This window comes from Pollicipes pollicipes, unplaced genomic scaffold (assembly GCF_011947565.3).
Source record: "Pollicipes pollicipes isolate AB1234 unplaced genomic scaffold, Ppol_2.1 Scaffold_3087;HRSCAF=3621_pilon_pilon_pilon, whole genome shotgun sequence".
NCBI lineage: Eukaryota > Metazoa > Arthropoda > Thecostraca > Pollicipedomorpha > Pollicipedidae > Pollicipes > Pollicipes pollicipes.
The window spans coordinates 12,571,498-12,584,711 of record NW_023596225.1 but is presented as its reverse complement, the minus strand read 5'-3'; the positions used below and the strand labels follow the sequence as shown (position 1 = coordinate 12,584,711).

The 13,214-nt window shown below is 45.5% G+C and overlaps 1 protein-coding gene across 1 annotated transcript in view; it reads left to right on the top strand.

The window, feature by feature from the left end:
* LOC119089388 (adenylate cyclase type 2) overlaps positions 1 to 13,214 on the top strand; it is a 174,001-nt gene that overhangs the window by 78,839 nt on the left and 81,948 nt on the right. Inside the window, exon 4 of the mRNA XM_037212053.1 lies at positions 12,004 to 12,115. Within this exon, the coding sequence (XP_037067948.1) occupies positions 12,004 to 12,115 (112 nt within the window). The remainder of the gene's footprint in view (positions 1 to 12,003; positions 12,116 to 13,214) is intronic.

Sequence of the window (13,214 nt, the reverse complement as noted above, 5' to 3'; positions counted from 1 at the left end):
TAGCGAGGAGCATTATCCACATAGATAAGTCAATAGTATTAGGTCTTATTCCTCGGAGAAAATCAGGAGAATGGAGATATAGTCGAGTTGATACTTCGGCAAAATGCCTTTATCGAAACAATGGCACAGGCGAATTCAAAATAACTTTGAATTCACTTCTGCCAGACGGTTATGTAGCCACCGAAAGGGTCGACGACACGCCTTAAGATAACTCAGTTTGCGTTTTGTGTTACATAGTAGGCGGCAGTTAGGCATTCCTTCTGGTTATTACGGAAATAGCACTTGTAATTGAATCACTGAAGACCAGCGCTATCACCACGTATGTGAATGCATGTAGGCACCTTAATCCCACGGTAGAACATGCATGAACACCACGAGCAGGGGCCAAAACAAAAGCTCCTAACGATAATTGGTCCAGCACACACACAGCACCGCCGCGGGCCACCTCACGGGAAATTAAAGAACTATAGGTGAGCGCTGTCATACAAGCGTCCCATAACACAATCAAATAATAGCGTATTGAGAAGCATTGTCACTGAAAGAAAAATTGTGTTGTCTAGTTAAGTTTTCCACTTTAAACGAAGTCAAAAGCTTATATGTAAACATATTTTATCGTGAGTGGTTAATGAAGCATACGTGCAAAAGAATGCCAACGTAAATCAGAAATATGCAAAGATGTGAGAAATGTGCTTTGATAATCAAAAGAGATGGTCAACTGCGACCACCGCCACGGTACAACTCGACCAGTTATTATAGTTCCGCTGTATGGTCAGCCACCACACATCTCACGGGAATGCCACATCCGTATGGCAAGGTGAGGGATACCCGACAACACTAAAGGCCCACGAATCGTCCATATTTGAGCAGGCCATTTTGGAAATCGTTAGCCAGCACCGAACCGTCACCGTCAATGAGGTCTGCGCCATGTAATAGAGATTGTAGTTGTATGGAGGTAACTTGTGTCTAAAATTTATGTGCAACATCTGTGATATTTTAGCGACCAAATCAATTTCTTGCTCTTAATACTTTTGGCACGAGAGGACGAAATGAAGAATGTTTTCGGTTTGGTTTCCGTACTGACACGCCGGCCGGGTTGCTTTTGACAAGGAATAAATGGGAATTCAAGCGGCACTTATCTATGTTCAGTCTGGCATGCCATATGTCAAGGCCCTAGAACAGAAGGTATAACCGTCTGGCCAAATTCCGCTACTTCGACTAATGCCATCACCAGTGTACTCGGCACGTAATGGTCAACGGCGGATACATGCCTACCGCAGTTTGCTTGGCTTTTTGAAACGGTCCTAAGACTGAAAGCCGTGAAATATATTTCGTTGGATCATAACAAGACTGTTTCTTCTCTGAACAGGCCATAATATCAGCTCCAAGGTTAATAAATCATTAATCGGCTGGCGTCCCAGCTGAGCGCCTCGGGCTGGAAAACCCGGAGACAAAACTCTCACAAGCCTTTTTCGGGAATTCGTCGCGTAGGTTGGAAGTATATATATATATATATATATATATATATATATATATATATATATATAAACGGGAAGAGCTGATGGGCGTATATTGAATAAACAACACTTAGAAATTATATTGACATGAAAGGTCAATGTCAGGACAAAGGCCTGCAGACCCCCGTTGCATGTTTGCAGGGGCTGGGTCAATTGAGTCTTTCATTCCTCCAAAAAGTATATGCTCTTTGGCTGAGTGAGTATGCTGTGTTACGAACAAGTTGATGCTTCACTGGGGGCAGGTCAATGCCATTCCATAGGTTGGCGTGATGATTTTGTTTATTCATGCGACCTGTGATTCAAAATATTTTCAAATCCATTTCGCTTGCGTTATAAAGCTCAAACGTCAGCTACAGCTCTTTCTAGTACGTACATAATCAAGATGTAGGCAGGATATCAAGATAAGGCCATACGAGGTCAACATGACACGCAGTAAGCTGGCCATGCTATTAATGTTTCCGGATTGCGTATTCCGCAGGAATCCAACATAGTCTCTTTTAATCTTGCATCGGGTTATCTTAGTGCCTAAAGAGGTCAAAACCTGTCGTATGTCACAACCTCATTAGGCCTTTGAGAGGCATTCAATACCCATTGGCAGGTTAGCGAAATTATTTTTGAACCTGCTGCATGAATAGTTGTTGCAAAATTGCACTGTGCTCATGTCTTGTTTGCAATGCAGGTTTGATGGTTTGCATAAGGGTAGAAGTTTTTTTTTGCCAGCAAGACAGCAAAGTTTTTTCGTAGCAATTAGAACATGCTCAGTGCACAGATTACCTTTATTCATGCATGAGTAAAATGCATCTGTGCACTCTAAAAATGCACTCTAGCATGCTTCCATCAATACCAAAAGTAGCCACACAATGCAATGTAACAGACCTTGGAGTTCCCCAGATCTCAGGGGGGTCAAATTGACCCACCACCCGAGTGAAGGGTATCTAGCTAGCCACTCCGGCTCGTGTTAATAGACCTTGGAGCTGATATTATGGCCTGCTCGGAGAAGAACCAGTCTTTTTATGATCCAACCAAAGATATTTAACGGCTTCCAGCCGTAGAACCCTTTCAAAAAGCCAGGCAAACTGCGGCAGGCAAGTATGCGCCATCGACCATTTCGTGCCGATTATACTTGTGACGTCATCAGACGAAACTGCGGAAACGGTGATACCTTCCGTTCTAAGGCATTGGTGTGAACTATTTCGTGTAGACTGTTTTAAGGCCATTTAAGGGATGCATTACGCCACGTAAGTGTCACTCAAATCCTGCTACCCCACAAGCTGGGTTGCGATCAGCGTTCAAGGTCAATAAGAATATCAACGTCCCGCCATTTAGATCCGCCGTCCGTAAGCGCGATTTCCAAACATAGTTTGACGTCAGTTGGCCCTCAAACAATGTTGAGCAGGCTGTGCAAGCTTCAGTCACGAGTCACGTTTTCTGCTTCCGGTCGTGAGAAATAAGACATGATTTATGGTTTATTCACTTGCTAATTATCATGCAAATAGCACTTTTGGCTCAGCAGACGCCTTGAACACCGTGCTGTCATCTCTCGACGAGTCGAGGTACTACAAGTCAGTAGCAATTTTTCACGGCTAGTTTGGCAGTACATCAACGTCATACAAACGTTCTATGACGTAATCATGCAATGATGAATGGAGGATGCGCAGTTACTACATATCTAAATTGTGTTGCCTGGGCATTCTTTTTTTAACTAAAGCACACGAATAGTTACAACTGAGTTTATTTAATCATAGCTGATGTTTCCATCAATATCTTCTAAGGTGGAGCATTCCCTTGAGGTGCGTATTTGCATGACAAGGTATTCCGAATGGTTTGCACAGGTAGCACCGAAGGTATTAGGTATGTAATGGTACTCCAAAGCATCGGATAATTCCGCTTCCAGTTTTTAGGCGCGCAGAATTAATTTCGTGTCCAACAATACTGTACCACGGTCCCAGATTGATAATCTTTGGATGTTTGCAAGCTTGCTGCTGTTTGAAGGGTTGGACTGAGCAAGGGGTTTTCTTTCGGATTCAACTCCGCGTCGTTTTAACTCTTACTCCTTCTTTTTCTCCCTTCCGCCAAAGTGGCAGAAAATTGCGTGTGTCCAAAGCGCGTTACCGAATAACATGTTGGCATGCACGGTAAAACATCCTGTTAGCTTTTTGAAGGATTATGATATTCAACTCAGACTAATAAATAAGTTTTTCCAGCCTCTCAATCAAACTGCATCATGCCAGACCGCCAGATCGGGGCAATTTATAGCAGGTACATTTGCGCCTGAACGCGATATGATTTTGACATTCCAGATTGAGCATATGAGGCAATCAGTCAAAATATTGGCACCAGCCAGCAAAATGCACTAGAAGATGCCGAATGATCACTATTTTCCGTCACAGGGTTTCCGCCGGACAGGGTACCGATCCCGTAGCCGAAGGCCAAAAGATCGCTCACCCTTCCCTCCACCTGCCGCGTTCCCTGTACACGAGAGTCGGCAACGCTGACGCGGCTGGCCGCCCCACCTCGACCGGCCTGGTCCGGTGTCGCCGGTCGCGCCCCGGCTTGGTAGGGTCGTCACGCCGCGACTGTTGGAGAGCGAAACTGGCCGGAGCGTGGCCATCTCGACCCCGTGGCCGCGCGGCGACAGACCGTTCGCTCTTGGGCTATTTAGAGACAGACAGCCGAGGAAATGACCCCGGTCCTAAATGGCGTGACCTACAAATGGCTGGAGTGTTGCGGAGAGAACGGCCTCCATCTGCGGTCACTGGCCTTGGAAGTGTTCGGAGCCATGTTTGCGTCACTCCCCTACTCCACTGATCTGACTGTCTTGTTCACCAACGCAGAGACAGCCGCGACTAGGATTGTGCTAGTCAGTCAAGTACTGACATCTGCACGCTCTTTTCCATTTTGCATATCTTTCATGAAAGGGAATGTTCCAACTTTATATGGGTTTTGAACTGAAATAGCCATCTTGAGGACCTTTTGATGCAACTCACGGCCATGCCCTTTTTAAGACCCAAAGCCTTGTGGTTCCTGAGTTTTACACCCGAAAACGCGAAAAGGTTCATTGGGAGCCTACTTCAGTCACAATGGCATTGCTGACGTCATATAAACGTCATAGGATTGTTGTTATATTACAGGTTGTTTTTTGCTTAGAGTCAGAAGGGCATGGCCGCAAGAGCGCTGACGCGGCACGTATGATGCAATCCGCGGCAGGTTATTGGCTGTTAGTAACATTTCGCTGCTGAATGTGTCACGAACGTAAGCGTGAGCACTTTCGGATTGTGCGACACTTGTCGCGAACAGGGTATTTTTCCTTATTTATAGGCCATAGGTCAATGCTATAAAAAAGAACGCGGCTGTCTGCAAAAAAGAACAGCACCAAAGAAAGAACGGCACTCTCCCGAATGTTTCATAAAAAAGAAGACGCGACGGAAAATCTGTCTTTTTTTTTCTCCTGCTGGTACTTTTCTTCTTCTAATAACGTATTTCTTACCAGCAGTTCACTTGGCGCCTTGTGTACGGGAGCAAAGAACCTTGCACGGTCTTGTGGGTTTGCGAGGCATTATAGAGCTAGGTAAATATTACAGTAATTTTCGGTAGATATTTTATTAAGTATTTAACACACATTGTAAGACCAATTTAAATATCGACCAAAAAAAATGGTTTCTAAGAAGTACAACCGCTTCAGTTCTATTACCATGAACCCCCGTTGGAACTTTGTTTTGGAGGATGCTTGCTCTGAAATGCGGGGTTACAACCGAAAAGCTGTGCGGAAATTACAGAAAATCTCTCAATTTGATAGTCCCGCGGGTTATGCAAGTATGAAATCACATTTATTTGGCATTAGAGTGTGAGCCAGGCGCTCGAAATGGGTGTGGTCACTGGTGGTGCGTGCCAGTGACTTGTATTGATCTTGATGTGGTTGAGAGTGTGCGTGCGAGATTTGTACTTCTGAGACAGAACAATGTTTTGGTATTATTTAAATATGATGACTACCAGTATAATATCATATATTGATTCCTGGCGCTATCTATAGGTTTGCATTTCAACTTGACAAGCTAGTGATGTCGGCAAACTGAAAGAAACATTAGCACCCATGCTGCAGGGGTGCGCAAAGACCATTTGCTATTTCATTAAGATGTTCCCAACATTTTGAGCCTATTGAGATATTACGGGACGTAATGCATTGCAAGATATTATATTACCAATTCATTTAGCCAGAAGTGACAGGTGAGCACAGCTTATTAAAGGAAATTTTCCACCTTTATATGAGGCTTCGAACTGAGATGGCCATCTTGAGGACCTTTTGATGCAGTCCACGGCCATACCCCTTTTAGGATCCAAAGCTCTCTGGTTTCTGAGTTACACGCCCGCTAAAGCGGCAAAAGGCTTATTGAGGAACTATTTCAAAGCCACCCCCGCAATGATGATGTCATAGAAACGTCATACGATCGCCGTGACATCACAGACTGTTTTCCGCTTGAATGATCAAAAACAGCATGGCCGCTAATCCACTCACAAAAGCGAGGATTCCGCACATATTAACGCAGTCCGCACATAACAGCCAACCACCTTCCGCGGACCGGAAGGTGGTTGGCTGTTAGTGAGACTTCGCTGCTGAATGCGCGTCGCGAACATAAGCGTGAGCACTTTCGGGTCGTGCTGCACTCCTCGTCAACGGGGCGCTTTTCCTTATATCTCGGCCATGGGCCAAAGTTGCAAAAGAAGAAAGCCACTGTCTGCAAAACAATGCGACACCGAAAAAATGGCGCTCTCCCGAATGCTTTAAAAAGACGACGCAACGGCAACTCTGTTTTTTCTCCTTCTGGTGTTTTTTTCTTCTACTCACATATTTCTTACGGACAGCTCGGCTGGCGCTGTGTGCATGGGAACAAGGAATCTTTGCACGTGTTTGTAGGATAGCTAGGGATTATAAAATTAGGGGAATATTACAGTAATTTAATGTATATGTATATATATATATGTATGTATATATATATATATATATATATATATATATATATATATATATATATATATATATATATATATATACATATATATACATATATATATATACATATATATATATATATATATATATATATATATATATATATATATATATATATATATATATATATATATATATACATATATTACTAACTATTTCACACATATTGAAGCACAGATTTAAATCCTGAAACAAATGTGTCCTTCAAGTACATCCTCTTGAGCTGCGTAACCATGAACCTCAGTTGGGACTTCGTTTGGAAAGGAGCTCACGGTGAAATGTGGTGTTGTGGTGACCGGAAACCTGGGCAGAAATTGTGAGAAAGCCTGCAATTTGATAGCCCCGCGAGCTGTGCAAGTATGGAATCGCACTCATTTTACAAAAGAGCGTGAATCAGGGGGTTGAAAGGGGTGTGATCACTGGTGGTGCGTGCCAGTGGCTTGTATTGATCTTGATGTGATGGGGAGTGTGCGTGCGAGGTTTGTTCTTCTGAGGGAGAGCATTGTTTTGGCATTTTTAAAGGCTACTGGCTCTCAATAAAATGTGATATTTCGATACTTGCCTCCATCTTTATTTTCGTGTTTGACCAGGACAGGGTGGTGATGCTCGTAAACTGAAAGAAAAAACAGCACTTATGTTGCAGGGGTGTGCAAAGGCATTTCGCTTCATCATGATGATCTTGCCACCATTTTGAACCTATTGAAGCATTACAGCATGCAATTAATCCCTTGCACGCCATTATATTTATAACTCATTTTGGCAATAGGGGCTGGCCTATGCTGCTCATAAATCCACACGCTTCGTATAAACCCACATGATGCAGCTTTGCACAATTGCCCTTCCCTCAATAATTCTGAATTTTGTATGCAGGCAAGCATTGCTTGTGACTCACCTTTGTCATAGTCACTGTAACTTGTGTAAGACGCTGGGTGATGAGCAAAAAAGTAAAAAAGTAGAGAAGTGTTGCTGTCGGTTTCTTGGATAGAACTGAATAATACTTGTATCATGAGCCCTGCGTGCACCGGAGGCCTCATCACTTCGTTGCATTCCACCCATCTAACCAAAACTACATGCACTTGGCATGTCTCCAGTGTTGTGCAAGGTCAGCAGGTTTGCAGTGCCATTTCACTAAACGTAATATTTTTTTTTGTTTTACATGCATTATTACTTGAGTAAACAATATTGTTTGTCAAAGCAGCCTGACGGCCTAGCATGTTGCATGGGTGTGGAAGCAGAAGACGTGTTTGCATCTTTGTCACCTATGTTTTATGGATACCTAGAACAGGCTGAGCAAGTGATGTCCAATATTGGTTGTGTGCTTTGCGGAAAGTGATTTGTATATTTCATCGTGTGTTTTTGGTTAGTCATATGTCAGATGCGGAGTTAATAGAAGAATGCACTCTTAACCCATCTTGTCATGATGGAATTTAAAAGGAAAGCAGCAGGGATTGCGTGCGGAAACCATATCATTGTTTATTCCATGCCACAGTAGAGCAATGAAGTAATGCCAGAATGACGCTGTTAACCCGTTCGATTACATAATCTATTACATTGGTTGGCTTCTCTTTGTGAAACCTATGAGAAAACGGTTTGTAATTCATGGGTGACTGGTATCAACTGATTTTAACGACGCCAAAGGACTATCACCAGCGAGAATGCTGTCGCAGCACAATGGTCATATCAGGGTAAGCTAGTAATTGCATAGATAGCCTTACGCAAGAAAAAAATTATTGCAGCTCATCCTTACCATCTTTATCATAGCAATAGAAGTGCTTTGGCGGTCAATTAATAACAATGCTACATATTTATCAATTTTGGCATGCAAAATTGTCTTTGCATTTCCAGTTACAAATGATAAAGAAAAGGACTGCTGTGCACATCACATGATATCAATGTCAGGACTACAGCGCTGCAGGCAAGGATAGGTCGACAATACAGTTTTGATGTTCCCAGCAGTCATTAGGAAATTTCGGTAAGGATTCATGACCCTAAAGGACAGTTTTCACGGCATATCGCGACTTGATATTAATAACCTGTCCTAAAACCTGGCGACCGTTACGTTGCGTGTGTCAAACAGTCCACCAAAGCTATTCTAACGATCAAGACAAAAAATCCACTAACAAACCACCCACTAATCCACCACCCAACACAGGACCCGGAATAAGCATGGCCGAACCGCGTCAGCTTTCGTCGGTTTCGAAGCATCCTTTAGGTCTGGCTGCCAGATGCTGCAAGGTATTGCTGTCGTCACAAAACCATTCCATGACGCCATCAAACGATGACGTAATGGGGTGCATTTTTACAAACTTCGCAATTTTGCTATTTAGGGTTACTTTTGAATCTTAAAAGTGAAGTCTTTAAAAAATCTTGAAACCAGTAGTTACAAGTAAGCTTTTTCCATCATGTCTGATGCTTATCCCAATACCTTCAACTGTTGAGCATTGCCTTTAATAATTTGCCCTAAAAGCTGGCGATCACCACGTTCGTATGCCCGGCAGCCCACCAAACCTTCTTTCACGACCAGTACCAAGACAACAAAATCCACAAACAAGTATTTCACTTATCCGCCACCCAAACAGCGCCCGCGACAAGAGTGGCCGCTTGGCGTCAGCTTTCGTGCGTTTCGAGGTATTCTTTAGGTCTGGCTGCCAGATGCCGACAGGTGTTGCTGTCATTACAAATCATTCCATGACGCCATCAAACAATGACGTGATGAGGTGCATTTTTACAACCCTTAAAATTTTGCTACTTAGGTCGTTTTTGAACCTTGAAACCTTACCAATAGTTACAAGTAAGCTTTTCCCATCATATCCGATGCTTATTTCAATATCTTCAAATATGGAACATTCCCTTTAATTTTGGCCGCTGGTTCCAAACCAGCTTTCAACTCTCCAGAAATCGTGACAGGGCGGTCCATGACCATTTAAAGCGACACCTGGATAAAGGCATTTCAGGGAAATGCTGAAACTCGGTGACCATTGCCTTCAGTTATGCCCTCGTACTTTCAAGACCGCGGTGGAGTGGTGGGAGCTCCATTACCACTGCCAGGAGGTATGCTATAGGAAGCTCATGCTTTTTCGTAAGCTGGGAGTTAGAACAAGGTGGGTTGCATTCACGAAGGCCGGGATATTCATTAAAAGTGCTATCTTTAGGTGACACCAAGTGATACCTACGTATTTATAGCATCGCGGTGAAAGAGGAAGATGTGGGGAATGGAGCTGGCGGACAGTGGCTTAGTCTTGTCGCATGATACTGGGAAAAGAGCGGAAGTAAATCAGTCGCTTTTAGATTGGAAACTTAATGCTGCAACTTATGTCCGCGTGAGGATTTCTTTCTGACAGCCAGCCGGCGGCTGTTCTTGTGACTTAACGGCGGGCGTTAGTCCAAGTTCTGCGCTTATATCACGGCCAGCTTGGGCCAGTACTGTAACATCCTGCCCATCTTTGTTCTCGTGACCTCAGGTCGGTCACGCTACGATCTGTAGTATTCCTCCCAGCCAAGCACATCTCAAACACACTGGAAACAAATGTTACTCCTCCCTCTCCAGAACACCGATCCAATGAACTCAAGACAACACGAAACTGAAAGCGGTGTGCCAGAAGTGCCAGAGTTGCCAATTTCGCTCATGCGCCTCTCGATGACCACGCAGCGCCCCTCCCCCCACCCTCCTCCCGGCCACTTCCTCGACAGGTTCGCTGGTCCGCCGCCTTTGTCCCAAGCCGGCCTCCGGACGGTCGGCTGGAGCATGGTCATTGTCCGGGCCGGGTATGTGGGATTTCCGGCCCGTCCGCTCGGCCCGAGTTATCCTGCGAAGACAGACGGGCCGGGATCTGCGCCCGCCCGGTTATTATGTCCGCCTGGCTCTCCGAAATTGACCCGAACAAATCAAGAAGTGACCAACCGACGTGCTCTTCGAACCTCGTGAACCTCGCCACGTGTGTAGCTGAGGCCTCGACGAGACGAGACGCTGCCGTCCACGCCACATCCGCGGCGATCTTCTTGCGCGCGCCGCCGCTGGCTGTTGATGCCAGGCAAATTGCAAGTTGCCTGGCAAATGGCCAGGCAACTTGGCGCCGTGTTTACTGGACATGTTTGCCCTAACTATGCTCGCGGCTTATAAGTGTCACCCTGTCAGTTCCAGGCGTTTAATTGTTATGCAGTAGGACGCTTATGAACTGAACTTGACTGATTTGTTATCTGATGGCACATGTGGATATGCAGTTAGGTTAACTTGTAAGCGTTCACTGCAAACCCGGTGGTAATCACACTCTAATGCTCATCGTCCTCTCTCTCTCTCTCTCTCTCTCTCTCCTCTCCTATCTCCTCTCATCTCTCTATCTCTATCTCTCTTCTCTCTCATCTCTCTTCTTCTCTTTCTCTCTCTCTCTTCTTCTCTTCTACTCTCTCTCCTCTATCTCTCCTCGTCTCTCTCTTCTCTTCTATCTATATCTCTCTTCTCTCTATCTATCTATCTTCTCTATGTCTCGTCTGGTCTGTCTGTATGTCTGTCTGTCTGTCGTCTGTCTGTCTGTCTGATCTGTCTGTCGTCTGTCTGTCTGTTGTCTGTCTGTCTGTCTGTCGTCTGTCTGTCTGTCTGTCTGTCGTCTCTGTCTGTCTGTCTGTCTGTCTGTGTCTGTCTGTATGTCTGTGTCTGTCTGTCTGTCTGTGTCTGTCTGTCGTCTGTCTGTCTGTCTGTCTGTCTGTCTGTCTGTCTGTCGGTCTGTCTGTCTGTTGTCTGTCTGCTGTCTGTCTGTCTGTCTGTCTGTCTGTCTGTTGTCTGTCTGTCTTTTCTGTCTGTCTGTCTGTCTGTGTCTGTCTGTCTGTCTGTCTGTCTGTCTATGTATCTCTTCTCTCTCTCTCTCTCTCTCTCTCTCTCTGTCTTCTACTCTCTCTCGCGCTCTCTCTCCGCTATCTCTCTCTCTCTCTCTCTCTCTCTCTTCTCTCTCTCTCTCTCTCTTCTCTCCCTCTCTCTCTCTCTCTCCGAAATGGCTCTCGGTCAGGTGGCTGTTGATTAAGCGCCGGTCGCTGTTTGTACGGTTTAACTGGTGGCTACACGTACCGTGAATCGGGCTATAAGAACTAAGTTCTTTCATTTCTTTAGTTCAGTTTCGAAACAAATGTTTAATTCCGCAATGTTTAATAGATTTGGATGAAAGCTATTTGAATGCAACAGTAGACAGCTGGGGCACACCTGTGTGGAAGATACAGAGACGATGTGACGGACACATATTTGAAAGATGCCAGGACTAAGAAGTTGAATTCATTTAAGTGGTGCATCATTGATTTGGAAAACCTACCAGCATACCCACGGTTATGATCACAACACAAATCGCCTATTGTTACGTCCTAGTTTCATTGCGCCCGTTGCAGTCATACGGTTCCCGCAACACCTGACATAAAGAAAGCATACGATATTGAATGCTTAGCATTTTATGAACCCCTACTTCAAAACAACGCTGATGATCTCGCTCTCTCCGGCAGCATTTTGTACGCGGACATCGTGAACTTCACACCACTTTCGGAACAGCTCAGCGCCAGTGATCTGGTGCTGACCCTCAACGAGATGTTCGGCAGGTTCGACCAGATCGCCCAGGTCAGCACTTAGCTCGAGAACCCTGGCCGGCTCAGAGTGCGTTAAAGCAGGTCGTTTAAGCGCCTTACTTAATACCATGGCCTCATCAGGTTCATCACTGTGGCTGGTGTATTGCGACGGTCATGTTTTGCCTGCCCGGCGTGGAGCGCCGTGGCGGCGGCCTGCAGTCAACGTAAGCGACATGTGGGGCTGCTGTAATTGGCATATCACACTCTGCTCTTGTTCCGTATCCATTTTGTAACAGATCTACCTGGGGCACCGTTTCGCATGCTCCATGCAATCCGTTGTGCCGAATTACAGTCGAACCTTTGGATCGCACAATAGAGAGTAACATTTACGTTGCATTCTGCCGCTCCAGGTCATTTCTGTTTGGGGAGTCCACCACCACCGTTGCTATTTGCCACACTCTCAGATTCACAGCATGGAAATTCATTTAGCTGTTTTTTGCGAGGGGGGAAAGCAAGCCAGCGTTCGAATCAGGCATTTTGGCAGCACATCCAAACTAGGATGCAGCACAAACTTCTCAGCTGGCCACGATTTCACGTTTCGTCTGGGCTAACCCGTTCTTTGTAATAATGATACCCCGCGTCTGCATTCAGCTTGGACACGCCATGCAAGTTTCAATGAAACTTGGCAGGTTTTGGGGCTTTTTCCTCATCGCAACCCTGCTACCGTGCATACAAATGCCTAATCTCAGCCACGCGACGGACTATGGCTGCCAGGTCAACGAGAATGCTACGGACGCTCATAAGCCTACACCTCGATCGGCTAATGTGAATGTTTGCGTCAGCTGACGCTTAATCAAGCGCGCAGCTGACACTCGCCCCTTGCTGCCAGCCGGAGCATATTGGATGCATCCTATTCATAATGTGGCGACCCGTAGACACAACCCCATCGGCATTGTTAAGTACGACGGTCTCCCAAAAGTGCCCTGCACATGAATAGCCGCAGAGACCGCGAGACCGGGCTTGGCTTTGGCCCCACACGCGCCTGGAGGCCACGGTCGTCGTTATGTTCTGTCCTGACCCGTGTGTCAGCAGTCATTCTCACGCGATGGTCGGCTGCGGCCGCCGGCGCCGTCCGTGGGACATGCCCGGCG